Source organism: Loxodonta africana, chromosome 19 (assembly GCF_030014295.1).
Source record: "Loxodonta africana isolate mLoxAfr1 chromosome 19, mLoxAfr1.hap2, whole genome shotgun sequence".
NCBI lineage: Eukaryota > Metazoa > Chordata > Mammalia > Proboscidea > Elephantidae > Loxodonta > Loxodonta africana.
Window position 1 is genome coordinate 19,395,125 of NC_087360.1, and position 24,305 is coordinate 19,419,429.

The 24,305-nt window shown below is 45.3% G+C and overlaps 1 protein-coding gene across 1 annotated transcript in view; it reads right to left on the reverse strand.

Moving 5' to 3' along the window:
- The window catches only part of SVOP (SV2 related protein), an 87,118-nt gene that overhangs the window by 35,895 nt on the left and 26,918 nt on the right, over positions 1–24,305 (reverse strand). Inside the window, exons 4-7 of the mRNA XM_010598914.3 lie at positions 22,174–22,259; positions 20,961–21,059; positions 20,326–20,397; positions 4,951–5,075 (exon numbers count right to left, since the gene is read on the reverse strand). Of these exons, the coding sequence (XP_010597216.2) occupies positions 4,951–5,075; positions 20,326–20,397; positions 20,961–21,059; positions 22,174–22,259 (382 nt within the window). The remainder of the gene's footprint in view (positions 1–4,950; positions 5,076–20,325; positions 20,398–20,960; positions 21,060–22,173; positions 22,260–24,305) is intronic.

A 24,305-nucleotide genomic window follows, 5' to 3' on the forward strand; every position in this document is an offset into this window, starting at 1 on the left:
ATATATGTAAACCACAGGGCCCAGGGCCTAGCATGCAGTAACAGCTCAAAAAAAATAAATAAATAAAAATAGGAGGACTAGAGTATTATTCAATTAAAAACAAACAAATAAACAAAACCTATTACCATCGAGTCAATTCTACCTCACGGCAACCCCATGTGTTACAAAGTAGAACTGTGCTATAGAGTTTTCTTTCTTGTTGTTATTGTCAAAATGGTGTTTGCCAACTCAACACTTATCAGGTGTACTATTTCATGATATCAGTTACCTTAATCATGTTGTATAACCATCACGCATCATCGTACAGGGTTTTTTTTTTATTGTAATCTTTACAGAAGCAGATTGGCAGGCCTTTTTTTCCGTGGTGCCGCTGGGTGGGTTCAAACCACCAACCTTTAGGTTAGTAGCCAAGAGCAAACCATTTAAAACGAACAGCTAAGTGGAGAGACCTGACATTTGAGGTATGTAGGTGGGGGGCAGGCACGCTTTAAGGAATGCTTTAGTCAAAGTTTAATTTTTTTTTTTTCCTAATTTTTCTCATTATTGGTGCTGGAGTCTCTGCTTTGCTACTCTTTCCATCCCCAAAGCCCATGCTGGGAGCCCTAAGGCAAAAATGAAAAAAAAAAAAATCTCCTTTGTGGTCGAGTTGATTCCGACCCCATGTATTACAGAGTAGAACTGTGCTCCGTAGCATTTTCTTGGCTGTAACCTTTATGAAAGGAGACCTTGGTGGCACAATGGTCAAGTGCTTGGCTGCTAGCTGAAAGGTCAGCGGTTCAAACCCACCAGCTGCTTCGAGGGTGAAAGATGTGACAGTCTGCTTCCCTAAAGATCACGGTCTTGGAAACCCTATGGGGCAGTTCTACTACATCCTATAGGGTCCAATTGAGTCGATGGCGATGGGTTTTGGTTTTTTAATCTTTATAGAAGCAGACTGCCAGGCCTTTCTTCCTTGACACCACCAGGTGGGTTCAAAACACCAACCTCTAGATTGATTGCCAAGGGCAAACTGCTCATGCCACCTAGGGACCTCTATTGCTGTTGGGTAGATTCTGATTCAGGGCAGCCCTCTGTGTCCCCAAAGCCTGTGCTGAGAGCCCTAATGCAGATGCCTCATTTTAGTTTGCAGCATCTACAAACACAGGCCTGGAGAGAGGGAGAGGTACGGCCTTGCCAGCTGCTCTCTATCCTATATTTTATGCCTGTGGTGTCCTGCCCTCTCACCTGCACTGCTGGCTCTGGGGTGGGCATTTCTCCCAGAGTCCATTGGGATGAAGCTCTTTCCCCTTTGCAGCCCTTTCCCTTTTGCTGTTTTAAGATGTGGTTTTCTCTACTCTAGTAACTCTGCTAGGAGTGGTGCAAATGGTTAAGTGTTGGACTACTAACCGAGAGGCACCTTGGAAGGCAGGCATGGCGATGTGCTTCCAAAAGGTCACAGCCATGACAGCCCTACGAACACATGGCGTCTCCAGGAGTCAGAATAAACTCAAGAGCAACTCACAACAGGAGCTCTGCCATTGCAATTCCATCTGCTTATAACCTTCCAGAGGTTTCCCAACATTACTGCAGCTGCCATCCTTTCCCTGCTTTCCAACACTGTTTAAGATCTACTCTATTTCATATAATTTTATGTCATTCCCAGGAAATTTGGAGGAAGAAGAAGTAGAAAATAGTGCCTCTCAGTCTGCCATCTCGGGCAAGAATGACTGTGGACAGTCTGAATGTCTAGTTCTTTTCCTTTCCGTCAGATGGGAAGAAAACCCACGTGGTTGCTTGGAGGTTGTTCCTGCCATCATCTACCTGAGAGTCCCTGAGCAGGGAATTTTATTTGTGCTTTGATGAGTGCATTCTTTCCAGCCACTCAGGGAACACTGTACCCTTGTCAATGAATGGCTCATGAATGGGGCTGTGGCTGTGTCTGCAGGAATTCCTGGAAGAACTTGGCCCAAAGCCCCTGCCAGCCCAGATTTATGGTCTTGGCTTTGGTAATGACTTCTGCATCGAGCTTCAGTGGTTTTGCAGCCCATTCCAGAGCCGGGGCAATATGTCAACTGCTTACTATGCAGAGCCCTTGGGGGCATCAATCATGAATGAGGCGGGGGGAGGACTGAGGGAAATTAAGAGCAACTCACTGTCCTTCCAGCCTCCTAGTGGCAGGAGAAGCGTGGGGATTTGTTCCCATGTGGATCCATGTGGTCACTTCGCCTTTCCTCCCCACTTGTTCTTTCCACTATGAAACACAGTCCCTTGAGCTTCTTACCCAAGGGTAGTCTGTCGCGCACTGTTATGTGCACTTTAATGTGTCGCCATTTCATATTCAGTGACTCCATGAGGTGGGTCCATTATGATCCCATTCTAGGGAAGAGGAAAACTGATGTGTAGAAACGTTAAACGACTTGCTCAAGGTCACACAGCTATTACGTGACTGAGCCAGGATTCAGACCCAGGGAGTCAGGTTTCCCAACCCATGGTCTAGGCACATTACTTCAGAATGAGCGTTAACCTTCTAGACCATCTCTCCTAGTCATCCTCAATTGTGCCGTTCAGTAGGCTCAAGAATTCAATCACTGGACTGTCAACTCTCTGAGGGCAGGGACTGTAGTAGTGCAATGTCCAGTCCCCACTCATCAAGGCTGATCTAGCTACTTCTGCTGTCAAAGAACAAACCCACCACCAACGCTGAGCCCCCCACACGGAACCATCCCTTGTCACTTGGTGGCAGGTTATTGACATTGGATTCCTTTCATTTTAGAAGGAGCAGTGATTGATCCTGACCAGATTGGCACATGATCTGGGTATCAGTTTGTCTTTCCTCAACCGTGTTACTCAACTCTGCCGTTGTAGTGCTAAAGCAGCCACAGATAATACATAAATGAATGGGTGTGGCTGTGTTCCAATAAAACTTTATTTACAAAAACAGGCAGAGGGCCAGATTTGGCCTACAGGCTGTAGTTTGCCAAGCCCTACTCTAGGCCCAGGACAAATGCCACTCACTTAGGAAGTCTTTCCTAACCCCCCTTCCTACAACTCTGAATACTCTCAGTACCTGTCATGGATTGAATTCTACCCCACAAAATGTGTGTATGAACTTGGTTACGCCATGATTCCCAGTATTCTGTGGTTGTCCTCCATTTTGTGATCGTAATTTTATGTTAAACAGGATTCAGGTGGGATTGTAACACCCTTACCAGGTCACATCCCTGATCCAATATAAAGCGAGTTTCCCTGGGGTATGGCCTGTACCACCTTTTATCTCTCAAGAGATAAAAGGAAAGGGAAGTAAGCGGAGAGTTGGGGACCTCATACCACCAAGAAAGCAGTGCCAGGAGCAGAGCTCATCCTTTGGGACCTGAGGTTCCTGCGCTGAGATGCTCCCAGACCAAGGGAAGACTGATACATCACAAGGACCTTTCTTCAGAGCCAACGGAGAAGGACAGCCTTCCCCTGGAGCCAGCGCCCTGAATTTGGACTTCTAGCCTCCTGGACTGTATACAATTTTCTTTGTTAAAGCCATTCACTTGTGGTATTTCTGATATAGCAGCGCTAGATGACTAAGACAGTACCTTTAAAAAAAACACCCTCTTATGGCTATGCTGTGTTTAGGTTAGGAGGGTGTGAGAGGCAGCATTCATGATGGTTAAGAGCACGGATGTCATAGGCAAACTCCTGGTCCCACTTACACACTGTGTGACTTTGGCAAATGATTTTGCTGCTGAGAGTCAGTTTTCCCAACTGTAAAATTCGTATTGTAACAATATAATAACACATACCTTCTGGGGTTGCTCTGAGGTGTAAAGGCGAAATGTCTGACCGGTGCTATTATTTTTCTCATTATTTCACTTTTACAACCTTCCAGTTCTTGAGTGGTTCTATTGTTGGTGTTAACTATTACAATACTGATAATGAAAATATTCTCTGTACGAGACTGAACGAACAAAGGGACAATGGCCAGACCACGTACAAAAAGAGAACGCAGACCCACTATCTGCAGCATCCAGCCTGGAAGACAAACCACTATCTGCAGCTACCAGGCCAGAAGACAAGGCAATAATCCCTCTAACAATGAGCCTCAAACGGCCAGGACTTGATCAGTAACTGACAGCTTCCTTCGTTTTTGTCCCCACTTCCAACGTAGGACCAACCGGAGATGACTAAATAAGTTCTCCTAACCAAGCACATAGAAGTCACACCCTGGGTGATGCAAATGATTAAGCATTTGACTACTAGCCAAAAGGTTGGCAGTTTGAACCCACCACGGAGAGATGCCTCAGAAGACAGGCCTGGCCATCTGCTTCCGAAAGGTCACAGCCTTGAAAACTCCACGGAGCAGTTCTACTCTGTGCAAGTTGGGTAACCATGAGTCGGAATCAACTCAACGACGACTAACGATAACAATGATCACCAGTCCCATTAAATGCCCCATTCCTAGTTAGCCCGCCCCCAACTTTCCCATGCCAACAGCCTCCCATCAGGACACACCTGAAGTCAGGCCTTTTTTCCATCGTAAAACTTTCCTGCTCTCCTGCCTGCCTTTGAGTCTTAGCCAAATGCAAGTGAAGGTGGTTGACTCCCTTGCTATAGCCTTCGTTTGTTCTTATTTGGGTGTTCTTTGTCTAGTTCTAGGAGTCCTGCTGGTACCATGGTTAAGTACTCAGCTGCTAAACCAAAAGGTTGGCAGTTTGAACCCAACAGCCCCTCCGCAGAAGAAAGACGTGGCAGTCTGCTTCGGTAAAGATGACAGCCTTGGAAACCATATGGGCAGTTCTAAACTGCCCTATAGGGTCGCTATGAGTTGGAATCCACTTGATAGCAATGGGTTTGGTGTGACAACATTACAGTCCCTTGATGCTTCTCAGAAGCCACAGTGTAGCCACTTTTGCACCCCCTGAAGCCATGAACACACATATCTGACTGGCAGCCTATTCGGAGGGCCGCTGGGTGTTTACTTACGACTGGGGGATCCCTCCGATCCCGAAGCCCACCAGGCCCCGGAGCACCAGGATCCAGGTGTACACAGGTGCGAACGCACTCAGGATGCCGTAGTACAGGGTCCAGAGCACGCTGACCTTCAGCCCCTGCGGAGAAGGGAGACACCAGGTCACAAGGGCTTCTCCAGCACCTGCAGGTGGGGTGGTCTCTGTAACCACTTAAATGTACCCATCAGTGGGCAGGAGTGGGCAACAAGTTTCCTAGGTGGTACAAATGGTTTGCGCTCAGTTGCTAAGCTAAAGGTTGGCAGTTTGAACCCACCCAGGACTACCAGTACTGCAGAAGAAAGACCTGGTGATGTGCTCCTGTAAAGATTATAGCCAAGAAAACCCAGTGGTGCAGTTCTACTCTGTAACACATGGAGTCCCCATAAGTAGGAATCAACTCAATGGCATCTAACAATAACAATGGGACCACGTCCAAGGGTAACCCACGCAGTCAAGGCGGTGCAGGGGAAAATCGTGGGATATTTTTGGTTGTCCTGATGATTGGCACTTAGTGGACAGGGGTCAGAGGTGTTAGACGTCTCCTAATGCACGAGACACAAAAAAAATTCAGCCTACGTCCAGCACCATCTCAAATGCCCCTCCCACACAGTCCTACAGCTGAAAACTCTGTTTATAATTATCTGCACTAAGACCTTCACTCTGTTTTGCATATAAACAGGATTTTGTGTGTATGTGTGTAGTCTGAATAGACGGTATATTTCCCAGGAACGTAACTCCCATGTAATTCAAAGGAAGACTGTACTTTGTTGGATCCAGAATTTTGCAAAATTGTTCACCATTTCAGAAAACCATGTTGCCAATGCCAACACTGTTAGGGATTGAATTGTGTCCCCCCAGAATGTGTGTCAACTTGGCTAGGCCATGATTCCCAGTACTGTATGGTTGTCCACCAATTTGTGATCTGATATGATTACGTATGTGTTGTAAATCCTAACCTCTGTGATGTTAATGAGGCAGGATTAGAGGCAGTTATGTTAATAAGGCAGGATTCAATCTATAGGATTAATTAGGTTGTATCTTGAGTCAATCTCTTTTGAGATATAAAAGAGAATCAAACAGAGTAGGGGGACCTCATGCCACCAAGAAAGAAGCACCAGGAACAGAGCACATCCTTTGGATCCAGGGACCCTGCGCTGAGAAGCTCCTAGACGAGGGTAAGATTGATGACAAGCACCTTCCCCTAGAACCAAAAAAGAGAGAAAGTCTTCACCTGGAGCTGGCACCCTGACTTCTAGCATCCTAGACTGTGAGAGAATAAATTTCTGTTTGTCAAAGCCATCCACTTGTGGTATTTCTGTTAGAGCAGCCCTAGATAATTATACAAACATTGTTTGTGGTACTTGAGTCATTGATGGAACGCACCAGTCTGGATTCACTGGGATTCGACGTGTATATATAAACATACCTGTTTAAAACATGGAGCTCTGGGGCACAGTGGTTAAGAGCATGGCTGCTAACCAAAAGGTCGGCAGTTTGAATCCACCAGCTACTCCTTGGAAACCCGACAGGTGTAGTTCTACTCTGTCCTATGGGGTTGCTATGAGCCGGAATCGACTCGACGGGAACAGGTTTGTTTTTTGGTTTTTGGTATTTGCACCTTATTTCAAAATATCAGATATAAAGAAAAGGCATTAATTAAATTGCTGAAATCCAAACTTCTTTGGAGTCAGAGGCAAATATTGACGACTTCCGTTTATCATCTAGGCATAGTTGTGTAGGAACACTTGGCATATCAAAAAGAAATCTTATTCTATTAATTACGTTCCATTTTTCTTTCTTCCTCATGTCATAGTCAGGGCATGATCATTGATTTCCTTATTTAAATTATGTGACTTTATTTCTTTCCGGATATTAAAGGAGTTAAGGAAACACGACTAAATTATTTTATAACATATATAAAAAGGACCTAAGTTTAGACTCACTGAGGGACACAACCCTACAAGAGAAACCTGGGGTGTATTCCTGGAGCGTTAATTCCACTTAAAGATCTGAGAAAATACTAAGCACGAATGTAATCTAAACTATCACTTTCTATCACAACCAACACCAAACATGTTATAGAGTAGAATGCTAGTTTTACATGGATTTTAAACACGCACCATGAGGTCTGGGGAAGGCCTCACTCTGCAGGTGTCTGTCACACCTCTGAGGCTGAGTCCACCTGCCTCCCCCCCCGCCCAGGGACACTTCAGGGGAAAAGACTGAAACATTGATGTGAGCTTTATAACCTTAAAATGTCACACCCACTCCCAAACCAAAAACCAAACCTGTTGCCATTGGGTCAATTCTGACTCATGGCAACCTCGTGTGTTATAGTTTAGATCTGAGCTCCATAGGGTTTTCTTGGCTGTAATCTTTACAGAAAACCCTTGGTGGCACAGGGGTTAAGTGCAAGCTGCTAACTGAAAGGTCGGCGGTTCAAACTCACCAGGTGCTCCATGAGAGAAAGATGTGGCAATCTGCTTCCATAAAGATTAAACCAAAAACAAACAAACAAAAAACCTCATTGTCATCAAGTTGATTCCGACTCATAGGGACCCCATAGAACAGAGTAGAACTGCCACATAGTGTTTCCAAGGCTGTGTAATCTTTTTTTTTTTTTTTTTTAATGAGTCTGTGTACTCCTTGGCTGAAGGGTGAGCCACAAGGGTGACTACTTCATTACTGAGCTAAAAGGGTGACTGGAGGCCATACTCTCAGGGTGTCTCTAGTCTCTGTCAGACTAGTAAATCTCGTCTTTTGTGTGTGTGTGAGTTAGAATTTTGTTCTTCGTTTTTCTCCAGCCCTGTCCAGGACCCTCTATTGTGATCCCGGCTGGAGCAGTCAATGGTGGTAGCTGGGCACCAGCTAGTTGTGCTGAACTCAGTGCGGTAGAGGCTGTGTTATTTGTGGTCCTTTAGTCATTTAGACTAATCTTTCCCTTGTGTCTTTGGTTTTCTTCATCTTCATTTGCTCCAGACAGGATGGGACCAATAGGTGTATCTTAGATGGTCATTCACAAGCTTTTAAGGCCCCAGATGTTACTCAGCAAGGTAGGATGTAGAACATTCTCTTTATAAACTATGTTATGCCAGTTGAGCTAGGTGTTCCCCGAGTGGCTGCAACCTTTACAGGAGCAGATTGCCAGGTCTTTGTCCCACAGAGCCACTAAATGGGTTTGAACCACCAACTTTTTGGTTAGAAACCAGATGCTTAAGCACTGTGCCACCAAGGCTCCTTTGGTGAATTGTTCCTGTTGTTATCGTTAGGTGCCTCGAGTCAGTTTCAACTCATAGCAACCCTGTATACAACAGAACAAAACACTGTCCAGTCCTGCGCCACCCTCATGATCGTTGTTATGCTTGAGCCCACCTCCGAGTGGGTTTGAACCCCTGAGGGAGCAGGAGATCAGTGGGATGCAGACCCCAAATTCTCATAAAAAGACCAGACTTAATGGTCTGACTGAGACTGGAGGAATCCCGGTGGTCATGGTCCCCAAACCTTCTGTTGGCCCAGGATAGGAACCATTCCCAAAGACAACTCATCAGACATGGAAGGGACTGGACAATGGGTAGGAGAGAGATGCTGATGAAGAGTGAGCTACTTGTATCAGGTGGACACTTGAGACTGTGTTGGCATCTCCTGTCTGGAAGGGAGATGGGAGGGTAGAGAGGGTTAGAAACAGGCAAAATTGTCACAAAAGGAGAGACTGGAAGGGCTGACTCATTAGGGGGAGAGTAAGTGGGAGTATGGAGTAAGGTGTATATAAGCTTATATGTGTCAGACTGACTTGATTTGTAAACGTTCACTTAAAGCTCAATAAAAATTATTAAAAAGAAAACAAAACAAACTAAATGAGACTAAAGGGGCACAGCTACCCTGAGGCAAGGACCAGAAGGCAGGAGGGGACAGGAAAGCTGGTAATAGGCAACCCAAGTTGAAAAGGGAGAGTGTTGACATACTGTGGGGTTGTTAACCAATGTCTTAAAACAATATGTGTACTAACTGTTTAATGAGAAACTAGTTTGTTCTGTAAACCTTTATCTGAAGTACAGTTAAAAAAAAAAAAAATTCTAGCTCAAAAGGAAAGACCAGACTTGCTGGCCTGACAGAGACTGGAGAAACCCTGAGAGTATGGCCCCCGGACACACTTGCAGCTCAGTAATGAAGTCACTCCTGAGGTTCACTCTTCAGCCAAAGATTAGACAGGCCCATAAAACAAAACAAGACTAAAGGGGCACACCAGCCCCGAGGCAAGGACTAGAAGGCAGGAGGGGACAGGAAAGCTTGTAATAGGGAACCCAAGGTTGAGAAGGGAGAGTGTTGACATGTTGTGGAGTTGTTAACCAATGTCGTAAAACAATATGTGTACTAACTGTTTAATGAGAAATTAGTTTGTTCTGTAAACCTTCATCTAAAGTACAAAAAAAAAAGATGCACTTAAATTTTTTTAAAGCAAGGTGATATTAAAAAAAATTAAGTATAATATATAACATAAGAGAACAGGTAAGAAAGGAATCACTGATCTTTCAGAAACCCTGGATTTAGTCCAATAATAATAAAGCAACATTTCTGTATCCCTAAGCCTTCGACTGTGAAATTGGTACCTGCCACACATACACTTAATTCCCTCCTTTTGGTTGAAGCTAGCTTGATAGGAATTTTCTTCCTCTCAACCCACGGAATCTTGAATCAGACTCAAGATATAATTAGCAGCAGGGAAAATAAAAGGAAAGAAGAAAAACAGCAGGAGAAGAGGAAAGGAGGAGAGAAGAGGGGACCCAGACTGGTGCATGGAGGCTAAGCCCCCCTCAAGGGGCTGCCCAGGGCCTGTGTTATCCCTGTGAGGTTACTGGGTGACCTGTCCTGCCAAGTCACAGCAGATCACAGCTGGCTGTGGTTATGTCTGCTGCCCAGAAAACAAGGCCTCAGCACCCATGGGTAAGTACCGCCATGGCCATTATGAAGGCCAGGCACAGGCAGCGAACCCATTCAAATGCTGCCCTAGAACCTGCAGAAATGCCCCCAGGCCTCTGGGCTCCTCGTTAACTAGAGGCCTTATCCTGCCTCACATCTGCCCTGCCCTTTATGGATTGTTAGCTCGTTCTTTCATTCCTCCATCCATTCATTCGACATATGTTTATTGAGTACCCCGTGTGCCGGACACTGGAAATGGTGCTATACATTATTCACTCATTCATTTGCTCATTCAATTATTCATTTAATATGCATGTATTGAGGACCTGCTGTGTGCCAGGCACTAGAGGCATTGATATACATTATTCATTCATTTGTTCATTCAATATGTATGTGTTGTGTTTATGGCAGGCTCCAGAAATACTGATAGATATTATTCGTTAATTCATTTATCCATTCACTTATTTAATATACATGTATTGAGCACTTGCTGTGTACCAGACACTAGAGGTATTGATATATATTATTTATTCATTCATTCAATGTGCATGTATTGAGCACCTCCTGTATGCTAGGCATTGGGCTTTGGGCCTGGGGCTACAGCAGGAAACATGACAGCCAGGGTCTCTGACTTTCATTTCCATCTTAAAAGCCACTTTCACATCCTTACTCTTGATGAGGATTCCGTGGGAGTTCCAAAAGCAATCCTGTAGGAAGAGATTGTTATTTTCATTTTCACTTCATAAATGAGCAAAGCCAGGGTAAACGAATACTTCCTTTTATAAGGATCAGCACAAAGCTGGTTCCTATGAGGGGGAGGTTAAAGAGGTCCCAAGTGTCTAATAACCTTTCCAAGCTGCTGTACCACTGCATGGAAACCCTGGTGGTGTAGTGGTTAAGTGCTACAGCTGCTAAACAAGAGGTCAGCAGTTCAAATCCACCAGGTACTTCTTGGAAACTCTTTGGGGCAGTTCTGCTCTGTCCTATAGGGTCACTATGAGTTGGAATTGACTCAATGGCAACAGGTTTGGTTTTTTTGGTACCACTCCATCCATCATCTCTGACATCAGCTTACTCCCTCTCACCTCAGTACTCTCCCTCCTGTATTTGGGTTACCTAATTTCTTGCAACATCTTACAAAACTTATGAACCACATAAAGGAAATGGCTCATGAGGTTTTGGAAGCTGGCAAGTCCCAAATTCATGGGTCAGGCAGAGACTTCTCTCTGGCCCTCAGTCTCTGCCCAAAGGCACTCAGCTTTCTTGCTCCGTGGGCCGGAAAGCCCACTGTACTGTCTCCTGTGGGTCGCTGATGGTTGCTGCTGCAGGTGTCTCCTTCTTTGGTGGTGATGGGCTCTTCTCTTTGTTCTGGAATTGGCTTTCTTCTAAGGCAAAACTGACAAGTCCCCTTGGTAGGCCACAATTACTCTATACACAATCACCCAGGTGGGGGTTGCAAGACCACGGCTATAAAGGCCACACAAAAAGGTAATTAATTCACCACAAAGGGTCAAAGGGGTTAAGTGAATTGCTCAAGATCAGCAAGGCACAGAGCCAAGACTAGATAGAATCAGGACTTCCAATCCCAAATGCTGTTCTTTGACAAACCACTCTCTTGCTCTAGAGTCTTTGATGGCTCCCCATTACCCCTGACAGAGAACATAAACGCAGGATGCGGGTTTAATCTAGCAAGGACAGGTGGGCCTGGGTACATGAGAGAGAATGTGTCCTGGCTGTCAGCCTCTACTCAGCTCTACCCAAAAGTTGCCATGACAGAATGTAGGTCCTACACTGGCAGATTACCCAATTTTCAAGAAATGCCCTGAATCCATTTATTTTTTGTGAAAAAATGTATCATTTTTGAAATGACGGCAACTGATTCAAAATCCTGTAAAACACTGTGTGGGATAAAGAAAACGCATCTCAGGGCTATATTTGTCTCATGGGCCACTAGTTTGCGACACGCAGCCTAGAAAAGCCAAGCTCATCCTGGCATTTGAAGCTCCTGCTCTAAGACACTGGGTCTCACTGCTACTCAGGTGCCAGACCTGCAACCCCCAAAAGGAACACACCAATGTCACACAGCCTTGGCACGGCCTTGTCTGGTCACCCCCACACTCTCTGATCTCGTATTATCCAATCATGCTCATTTACAATGAAAACACAGGGTGAGGAGACAGAGTCCCAGCACCGACCAGCCCCCTCCTTTTCTTCCTTTGTCTTAGTCATCTAGTGCTGCTATAACAGAAATACCACAAGTGGATGGCTTATAACAAAGAGAAATTTATTTCTTCACAGTAAAGTAGCCTAAAAGGCCAAATTCAGGGCGTCAGCTCCAGGGGAAGGCTTTCTCTCTGTCGGCCTTCTCATCAGTCTTCCCCCGGACTAGAAGTTTCTCCTCGCAGGGACCCCAGGTCCAACAGACGCACTCTGCTCCCGGCACTGCTTTCTTGATGATATGAGGTCCCCCCTCTCTGCTTGCTTTCCTTTCCTTGTTATCTCTTGAGAGATAAAAGGTGGTGCAGGCCACACCCCAGTGAAACTCCCTTTACATTGGATCCGGGCTGTGAGCTTAGTAAGGGTGTTACAAATCCACCCTAATCCTCTTTAACATAACATGATGATCACAAAATGGAGGACAACCACACAATACTGGGAATCATCACCCAACCAAAATAATACACACATTTTGGCGGGGGACATAATTCAATCCATGACATCCTTCTTAGACACAACACAGACCTAGTAGCCTTTGAATTCGATAGTGACCTGATCACATTCTGAATTTTTTTTTACGAGACCCAAGCAATAATGGCTACCAGGAGCCCTGGTGGAGCAGTGGTTAAGCACTCAGCTGCTAACTGAAATGTCTGTGATTCAAACCCACCAGCCACTCCATGGGAGAAAGATACGGCAGTTTGCTTCCCTAAAGATTACAGCCTTGGAAACCCTATGGGGCAGTTCTACTTTCCTACAGGATTGCTATGAATTGAAATTAACTTGTCAGCAATGAGTCAGCAAACAGTGTTCTAAATGGTTCACATACATTTTCTCATGTAATCCTCCTAACAACCCTTTGAGCTCCTATTGTTATCAACCCTATTTTACAGATGGGGAAACTGAGGCTCAGAGAGGAGATGTGATATAGGAAATAATACTGGAGTCATTATTCCCTGTCCTTGAGTATAGAGAATGTGACCCAGCTGGATGGAGCTGGGCTCACGGGGACTCCCAAGGACACATCAACTGGGCCCTGAGCTATAAATATAACAGCTGTGATAATCTTGGAAAATATCTTTTAGGGAACCTTTCACATAAGCCAAAGCACAAAAGACTTTCCACTCTTACCTTTTTCTATTAACATTTAGTGAATAGAAAATGTGTTGGACCAATGAAGAGCCTCCTGACTGTCAGTTACTGAAACCTGCACCAATGATCGTTAGGAAAGACAACTCAAAGTGTAAGATCACAGTTTCTAGCCAACCTGTGAACAGCGGAAGCTTTCAATGGTTTTGCCCATTTGTAACGTTAATATATCCTGATGACTGTAACCTTCTTTGGACTCGGGCAGACATGGCTGTGGCAGCATGTTTGTCTGTTTTCCCATTCTTTCTTATCCTGTAATATTTCCTTGCACTCACCAGACACAGGTCTAGCAACATGTTTGGGGCACTGGAATATCAACCTGGATTCGCTTATCTCTGTGCCTTCAAGGCCACACACCAGCCACAAGCCTCCAGGAGGCAGAAACTTCTGAAGTGGCCCCCTGAGTCCTAACCCAATATGTGATTTCCCTGCAAAGTCACGCAGCAAGCAGACACCCTCACAGGAAGCTCCCAGCTGGGCCGAGGCAGATCAAGAAGCTAAGAGGAGACTGTCCACACTCCAGAGGCTCGCCAGCTGTTTGGCTCGCCCCCTATTCCTGGAGGAGTGCCAGGGAAGCTTTATAATTAGAACCTGCTCCATCCTCTCTGAGGTTGGGCCAGAATTCCAAGCAGGGGAGAAAGAGGCTCTGCAACCTGGGGGGCACATTCTCTCCTCTCTGATTTCTCACCAGCTTCCTGTTGGGTGTGAAATTTAACAGGACCATCAGTAGACCTGGAAGGGGACCTTATAGGCAGCTCCCCATCTATTTGGGATGATGAATGTTTCACTGCCTAACTTAACTCTGGGAAATAACTCAGTAATGTCTTAGAGCAGCCAAGGTCAGGGTTAAGGATATGGACTCTGGAGCCAGAAACACCTGCAATTTAACAACAGCGTTCCTATTTATTTGCACCATGAGCGTGGCAAATTGTAGGAGTAATAATAGGCATTTCTGAAATGCTTCCTCTGTACCGAGTGCTTTATGTACAATGTACCATTGACTCCTCACAGCAGCCCTATGGGAAAGACAATTATTATCTCATTTACAGATGGGGAAACTAAGACACAGAGAGGTTAAGCTACTTGCCCAAGGTCACGCAGCCTGTAAGTGGAGATCTGAATCCAAGCAGTCTGGCTTCAGAGCCGGTACTTTTCACAAGGATGCTATATTATCTCTGAAGCCAAAATGAGCCCTTTAGGCAAATATTAAAATTAGGGCTAAGCATTCTCGAGTGATGGAGGAAGACATTGAAAAATTTACTCTGCACAACACTACAACTGGGCATCGTCGGCATATTGACTCTAGAGCCAGGTTTCTCAGCCTTGGCACTATTAACATTTACTTCCACCATTGAGTCGATTCTGACTCACAGCAACCCTACAGGACAGAATAGAACTGCTGTTTCCAAGGCTGAAAATCTTTACAGAAGGAGGCTGCCACATCTTTCTCCCACAGAGTGGCTGATAACTTTGAACCCCCGACCTTTTGCTTAGCAACTGTTTAACCACCGTACCACCAGGGCTCCCGGGTAATTCTTTGTTGTGGGGGTTGTTCTGTACGCTGTGGGATACTTAGGGGCATCCCTGGCCTTTATCCACTAAATAGATGCCACAAATACTCCAAGCTAGTTGTGACAAACACAAATGTCTCCAGACATTGCCAAATGTCCGCTGGGGCCAAGATCACTCCCTGTTGAGAACCACTATTCTAAAGGGCAACCAAAATGTGGCTTCTTGTTTTTAGTTGCCATCAAGTGGGTTCTGACTCACAGCCACGCTATGTACAACAGAACGAAACACTGCCCGGTCCTGAGCCATCCTCACCATCGTTGCTGTGCTTGATCCCATCGTTGCAGCCACTGTGTCAATTCATCTCATTGAGAGTCTTCCTCTTTTTTCACTGACTCTCTACTTTAACAAGCATGATGCCCTTCTCCAGGGGCTGGTCCCTCCTGACAACATGTCCAAAGTATGTGAGAAAAAAAGTCTTGCCGTTTTTATTTCTAAGGAGCACTCTGGCTATACTTCTTCCAACACTGATTTGTTTGTTCTTCTGGCAGTCCATGGTATATTCAATATTCTTCACCAATAAAAAAAAATAATTCAAAGCCATCAATCCTTCTTTGGTATTCATTGTCCAGCTTTCACATGCATATGAAGTGACTGAAAACACTACCGGCTTGGGTCAGGCGCACCTTAGCCCTTAAAGTGACATCTTTGCTTTTTAACACTTTAGAGAGGTCTTTTGCAGATTTGCCCAATGCAAAGGTCCTTTGATTTCTTGACTGCTGCTTCCGCAGGCGTTGATTGTGGATCCAAGTAAAATGAAATCCTTGACAACCTCAATCTTTTCTCCATTTATCATGGTGTTGCTCATTGGTCCAGTTGTGAGGATTTCTGTTTTATGTTGAGGTATAATCCATACTGAAGCCTCTAGTCTTTGATCTTTATCAGTAAGTGCTTTGAGTCCTCTTCACTTTCAGCAAGCAGGGTTGTGTCATCTGCATATCGCAGGTTGTGAGTCTTCCTTCAATCCCGATACTGTGTTCTTCTTCACTTAGTCCAGCTTCTCAGGTTATTTGCTCAGTATACAGACTGAATAAGTATGGTGAAAGGATACAACCCTGACACACACCTTCTCTGATTTTAAACCACTCAATATCCCCTTGTTCTGTTCAAATGACTGCCTCTTGGTCTAAATGTGGCTACAATTCACAAAACTCAGTAAAATCCACCTACGAATCCTTATAAAATCCAAGTCTACAACCCTCTCCCCTAAGGCCCACCATAAACACGAAGATGTCTATATTCTACAGAGCTGCCGCCTGGGAACACCATATGAACTATTGCCCTTAAAACCAAAAACCAAACCCATTGCCAAAGAGTCAATTCCAACTCGTGTGGCAGAATAAACATGCTCTTCCAAGAGAGTCAGGATCCTAAGCCAATAACCCTCATAATTTCCTGGAAAATGAAGAATGTTCATCAGTAAAGTCAGTTGCTGGAGAGAACAAGAAAGTGGAGATCTCATTCATCCCAGCTTAGTCACTCAACAAATATTTACTGTATGTCTACTATGACCCAGGTATGGTGTCAGGTACTGGGGACACATCAGTGAACAAAACAGGCATAGTCCCTTTCCTCATGGAATTTACTGAATCCACCTGGCAATCCTCTGATCCTATGCCCATGGCAGACATCACCAATCAATTACAGCATTCTCGTACTGAGCCTTCTGAATCCTCAAACCCATGTTCCTGGCAGCCCCTTCTAAATTATTAGCCCAGACACAAGGGACAAAAACTAGTTTGCTCTTTAATTTTGGACACTCAAACAATAGCTATTCCTAATCCAGCCTCTTCCTGATATAAATGAGGAAACTGAGGCTCAAGAGGGAGAAGCAACTTGCTTTAGTCATACCAGTGGCAGATCCTGGCCCCAAATTAAGGTATTTTAACTTTTTCTTTTCCCCTTGTATTCCTCACTGTTTCATGATTCAGCCTTTGGATAACAGAATTCAGGATATATCAAAGTTTTTCATTATGGGTTTCTGCATTTTTTGTGTGTGCATGTTTGCCTCAGGAACAAGTAAAAAAAATATATATATATATATACTTTTAGCCAGAGAGAGGAATGAGTTGTCTACCCCCACAACAAGTCTGTTCAGGAAGAAGCCACATTAAGACCTCAGCAGAGCGTTTTCCTGAGATTATTTTAAAGGCCCAAAAACTAATGTTAGGTTCAGCCTGAAAGCAGCCACAGTTTCACAATTTCATTAACTGCTGCTCAGCTCCACAAAGGAAATGGCTCTATTTTTATAAGAGGTGCTTCTCTTCCTTTCCTTTCATTCCTTTTTTCTTCCGTTCTTTCCTCCCTCCCTCCCTTCTTCCCACCTTTCTTCCTTCCCACACTCTCTCCTTCCTTCTCTCCAACCAACGGGAAAATCACTCATACCCTCCTGAAATAGGAAGTGAGTGGGATGGTAGACGGGGGCAGAGTCTACAGAGCTCCGAGCTAAAGACCAGAGTAATCGCCTCGCCTCTCAGGTTAACAGGAAGGAGGAAACAATTTTGATCCTCTTTGGGAGGCTGGAAAGGTCTTTCCAACAGACTTCTCCAATCCCTTAACCCACCAAGATTCTCCAGGGTTTGATGGCTGCAGTTAGTTTCCAATCTTGCTGACTCTGGCCCTGTCGCATCCAGTTCTTGGTAGATATCAGTCAACATCTCCCAGGTATCTGCTGCTGGCCCATGTGTTTCCCCTTCAGTAACAGTAGGAGAGGCTGTAGCGAGAGTCTACTTCCCGTACAGCACTGTTCAAACACTCATTCATTCCTTGAGTCAACATATATTTATTGAGCACGTGTAGATTTAAGCCACTAGCATCACGGTTAAGGCAAGTGTCTTAGGCTGGGTTCTCTAGAGAAGCAAAACCAGTAAAGTGCATGTATATTATATCAAGGAAATGGCTCATATGGCTGTAAAGGCTGCAATGTCCCAAGTCTGTAGGTCAGGCTGGAGGTTCCTCCTGATTCACACATAGCCACAGGGGCTGGAGAACCCAAGATTGGCAGGTTTGAGAGCAGGGCTCTTGCAAACACTGGCTAATCCCAAGATCGGCAGGCAAGACTGCAGGTAAGCTGCTGGCTCAAGTCCCAGGAACTGGAAGTCAGGCAAACAGGGGCCAGCTGCAGGAGCCCAAACCCAGTGCGAGAAAAAGCCCCCAAGCCTCACGAGAAAGCCCACTTATATTCGATGCAGGCCACACCCCCAAAAAGCTTCCTTTCAACTGATTGGCTACTCACAGCAGATCCCCTCATGGAGGTAATCACATCATACAAATCTCATCATGGGGATCATCACATCATCATACAACTGCCAAACCACTGAGAATCATGGCCCAGCCAAGCTGACATACAACTTTAATGTTCACAGCAAGGTTTCTAGACTTAGAGCTGGGGACAAGACCTGGCTCTATGACATCCAAATTGTGTGACCTTGGACAAGTTGCCCACTCTCTGTCCCTCAATTTCCTCATCTGTAAAATCAGAGTGATAACAGTTCCTGTTTGGTTGGTTTTTATGGGGATTGAACAAGTGTGCCTTGAGTTTGGTGTAGTGCCTACCACACAAGGCACTACTTTATTTTCAGTCCGTGACATGCCAGTTGTAGGGGACCATGCCTGTTACCTACCCGGTATCTATATCCTCCTTCTTCCTTCCCAGCAGAAATCTAAGTTTGTTTAGTATCCACCCACTCCCAGCTCCAGGAGTCAATTTTGATCAGTCTAAACCAATAGTTCTCAAAGTGTTGTCCCGGGACCAGCAGCACCAGTATCACTTGGGAGCTTGTTAGAAATGCTATAATTGCAATGCAGCTAACATGGATCACATGCCTGTGATATACCCAGCATTATCTCAAATATACAAAGCAATTCACACTCGTGATCTCAATTAGCCTTCAGATATATAGGTTCTGTTATTTTCTTATTTACACATATGAGGAAATTGATTTTCAGAGAGGTCAATTCACTTGCCCAAGGTCACACAGCCAGGACTGGCAGAGTTGGGACTGAACCCAGGTCCACCTGACTCCAGAGCCCAAGCATTTAATCACTACATAAGTCTGCCGCTGGAGAAACTGCCGGCTGATGGAGGAAAGTCCATGAAAGAGCTCAATAAAGCAGTCAGAAAGGGTAGTAGTTTAGAATGAGCACGACTGGAGTGGTGGCTATTCCCTCAGCAGGGCTTTTAACCAAGTAAACCTTGGCAGGATTTATAGAGGTTGAGTCAGAGTTGACTGGAAGGCAATGGGAACTGGAACTGGAATTTCTCTCCTGAGGTCCAAGTTTACAGTTTGGAGGACCGTGGCTTCACAGGAAAAGAATGAAAGAGCTCAAGCACAGTCTAGCAAAAACAAGAGTGACATAAAATAGAAGCGGGACCATCCAAAGCCAAGAAGGTAACAAAGAAGAAAAACAGTAAGAGCTCACTGCAATTCCAGGCCACATAAATTCTCTTCTTGTTTGCAAATCCGTTTCAGGTTATGTTTGAGCCTGGGCTCCCCTAGAGGCAGACCCCGAGACAAGGATTCCAGTTCAAATAGTTTATTTAGGTGGTGATCCCAGGAAGCACCAATAGATTGTTCCCTATTGGGAGACAGATGGGGAAGGAAGGCAGACAATTCAGAACGCGCTCACGAGCAGGTCCCCACTGTGGGCTGCGATTGAGAGATGACCCACTTTAGAGCAAGGGGCTGGGGTCTTCAGCTACCAACTTTTGCCTGGCATTTGTTGAGGCTGCCCCCAGTGGTGTTATGGTGAAAGGAAATGGAAAGTGCCAGGGGATATGGGTGGGCACCAATAGCATCTTCTACAGATTGTATTCTGAAATATACACAGCTTGGCACCATTAAAACAAACAAAAAAATAAGACCAAAGGGGCACAGCAGCCCAGGGGCAAGAATTAGAAGGCAGGAGGGAACAGGAAAGTTGGTAATAGGCAACCCAAGGTTGAGAAGGGAGAGTGTTGACATGTCATGGGGTTGATAACCAATGTCATAAAACAATATATGTACTAACTGCTTAAAGAGAAACTAGTTTGCTCTGTAAACCTTCAGCTAAAGTACAAAAAAAAAAAAAAAAAAATGATTACAGCCTTGACAGAAAGCCCCAAGACTATGGCCCTCAGACACCCTTTTAACTCAGAACTAAAGCCTGAAGGGTGAACCTCAGGAGTGACTTCATTACTGAGCTGAAAGTGTGTCCAGGGGCCATATACTCCCAGGGTTTCTCCAGTCTCTGTCAGGCCAGCAAGTCTGGTCTTTCTTTTTGAGTTAAGGCTGTAATCTTTATGGGAGCAGACTGCCACATCTTTCTCCCACAAAGCACTTAGTGGGTTCACACAGCCAGCATTTCGGCTAGCAGCCAAGCGCTTAACCATTGTACCACCAAAGCTCCTTTGGCCCCTAATTAGGCTCCCAATTGCTAAAGCAGCCAGGTTTTGCTGCTTGTCAATATCATCATGGCGTGAACCCAAAGGGCATGAGCTTAGAAGAAGTTGCCTTACGGTTTTCCTGCCGTACTGGTCTGAGATGTTTCCCCAGAGCGTGGAGCTGGACATCATGCCTACAAAGACCACCTGTGGGTGGAAAGACAGCTTCCATTAGACGGTGGCAGGAAGCATCACAGAGCAAGGGAACGATGCAGCAAACCCGTGACATCACTCCCGGGTAACTGTAATAATGAATCAACATTTACTGAGTTCTTGGTAAGGGGCAAACACTATCTTAAGTGCTTCATGTTATCATATAAGTTTCAATTGTGTGCTACCAGGAATTATCATGATAACTCAGTGCAGGAGGAAAACCTTTACTCTTAGAGCCTCATGAGCTCAGAAAAGTAAAACAACAATAATTTAAAATTTATATACTTTGTCAGTTTAAGGGACATGCACAGGTGGGTTCCATATTCCCAGCAATTCAGCAGGATGTCTGCGACCCCTGAGTGGTTGGTGACCTGGGATGGGGTTGGTGGTAAGTCTGCCAGGATGGTGGGGTAAAGGAAGCTGAGGCCACAGTGTTTCCATCCAGGGTTAAGTTCTCTTCTGCTGAGCCCTTGGCAGCAAGAGGAAGGGGACACCCCACAGGACACCCCAGGGGACAAGAACTGAATGCAACAGGAGAGAAACTCTGGGCTTCCTACCGAGGTCAGCAAGGCCACCTGCCAGCTGGGCAGCTGCCATTCGCAATGCAGCTGTGGAGCAAGGATGCTCAGAATCATCATCTCCATGGCGTCGGCCATCTGCAGAGAGGAAGGAAGCATTGTCAGGCCAGAAAGGCTGAGAGAGGAAGACTCAGCCTTCCGAACGGAGGGCTGGCCTCTTGTCAGGTTCGTGACCCTAGAGAGTGTAGGAGACCCCCTCTTCTACTGCCTGCTGAGTGCCCCATCACACATCAAAACATACCGAAAAGCTCTAGGAATTAAAACAGTGTGGCATCATGTAGGAATTGACAAATAAACTTAACATTCTCATTTTGTGCATGTTTTTTCACGTTTAATAAAATATGGGCACTCCCTAAATGAAGTGGGAAGATATCATGTTTCTAAAATCTGAGAAAAACATTTTTATAGAAGTAGAGAGACAAGGATCTTTTCTCTTCAACTCACCTCAAGACTAGTTTGTCTTTGGTTTATAGGTCATTGTTCATGTAGAATTATCAGTGTGTTTAACAAGTGCAACCTTTTAAAACATACCAGAAAGCCCCGGTAATGAAATACTGTGGTACCATTACAGGCGTAGACAGACAGACAACGGGACAGAAATGAGAGTCCAGAAGCAGGCCCATATGGCCATGAGAATAAGGTATACAGTAAAGGTGGCTTTTCAAATTAGTGAGGAAAATGATGTGGGAAAATTGATGATCCATTAGGAGAAATAAGTAGTTAGATGACTGTCTCATACTATTCACAAACATTTCAGTTGTATTATTAAAAGTCTAAATGTTGTTAGCCGCAGATAGATTGGAGATTTTAATAAGGGGTATCATGAGACCCTCGAGGCAAAAGACAAGTTTTTGTCTCTGCCCATTTTTCCAGGGAGAGCTCTACAGCTAACATCAGAATCTCATAATACTCCTGAACCTGAACCCCAAAGGGCTGGGAACCACTTAATTAGCTAGAAGCCTCGATTCCTCCTTGAGGGCAATGGCCAACCACACCAAACTCCCCTGATGCACAGAGTTACATTATCGCCACTGTCACTCAGATAAACTCTGTGGATTGGAGTTCGAGCAAAGGCCCAGTGTGGAGGGAACTGTGGCCTTCCTTGTAGACTACAGAAACCCAGTCGAATAGCATGGGGGTTCCTTGGAGACTGAATGTGAAGTCAGCTCTCCCTCCCCCCAGAAATACTTGCCCAAGCCAAGCCAGTGAGGACAGACAGCTTCCATTGGAATTTCCCAAACCCAATGGCTTCCACCGCATCTTCCACCATGAAAGTATCTGGGAAGGAGAGAGAAGAGGGGAAGAAGGGGTCAGTGTACCCCAAGTTGGAGTTAGTGTGGAGGTGTCTGTGGTGGTCCCCAAAGAAGCTAATTAAAGACAGCAGATGTTGCTTCTAGAATTTATCCTAGAAAAATATACCAGCAAGTGTGAAGCTCACTGAAACATTGTTTACAACAGAGGAAGCTGGAAATCCCAGGTGTCTATCACTATAAGTCAGAATTGACTCAATGGCAATGGGTTTTATCAATAGGGATTGGCTAAATAAATTATTATACATTCATATTATGGAATATGACCCAATTGTTTAAAAGAACACAAAGGCATGGGAATATGCACATAATATATTGTTAATTATTTTTTTTAAAGTAGACTACAAAATATTGGAAACGTATATATATGCCGGAAAGCCTGGTGGCGTAGTGGTTAAGAGCTATGGCTGCTAACCAAAAGGTCGGCAGTTCAAATCCACCAGGCGCTCCTTGGAAACCCTACGGGGGCAGTTCTACTCTGTCCTATAGGGTTGCTATGAGTCGGAATTGACAGCAACGGGTTTGATTTTTGGTTTATATATATACAGACCAGTTGCCATCAAGTTGATTCCAACCCATGGTGACCCCACGTGTTTCAGAGTAGGACTGCACTCCATAGGGTTTTTTCTGTGGCTACTATTGTTCAGAAGTAGATGGCCAGGCCTTTCTTCCAAGATGCCTCTGGGTGAATTTGAACAGCCAATCTTAACCATTTGTGCCACCCAGGGACTCCTGTGCTCATCACCACCACCACCATCACCACCACCACCACCACCACCATCACTATCACCATCATCACCATCACCACCACCATCATCACCATCACCACCACCATCACTATCACCATCATCACTGTCACCACCACCATCATCACCATCACCACCACCATCATCACCATCACCACCACCATCATCACTATCACCATTATCACCATCACCACCACCATCATCACCATCACCACCACCATCATCACTATCACCAGCATCACCACCATCATCACCATCACCACCACCATCATCACTATCACCATCACCACCACCACCATCACTATCACCATCATCACCATCACCACCACCATCATCACCATCACCACCACCATCATCACTATCACCATCACCACCACCACCATCACTATCACCATCATCACCATCACCACCACCATCATCACTATCACCATCATCACCATCACCACCACCATCACCATCACCACCACCACCATCACTATCACCATCATCACCATCACCACCACCATCATCACTATCACCATCACCACCACCACCATCACTATCACCATCATCACCATCACCACCACCATCATCACTATCACCATCATCACCATCACCACCACCATCATCACCATCCACCCTATCACCAAAATCATCACCACCACCACCACCATCACCACCACCATCATCACTATCACCATCATCACCACCACCATCACCATCACCACCACCATCATCACTATCACCAGCATCACCACCATCATCACCATCACCACCACCATCATCACTATCACCATCACCACCACCACCATCACTATCACCATCATCACCATCACCACCACCATCATCACTATCACCACCACCATCATCACTATCACCATCATCACCATCACCACCACCATCATCACTATCACCATCATCACCATCACCACCACCATCATCACCATCACCACCACCATCACCATCACCACCACCATCATCACTATCACCATCATCACCACCATCATCACCATCACCACCACCATCATCACTATCACCGTCATCACCACCATCACCACCACCATCATCACTATCACCATCACCACCACCATCATCACTATCACCATCATCACCATCACCACCACCATCACTATCACCATCACCACCACCATCATCACCATCACCACCACCATCATCACAATCACCAGCATCACCACCACCATCACTATCACCATCATCACCATCACCACCACCACCATCACTATCACCAGCATCACCACCATCATCACCATCACCACCACCATCATCAC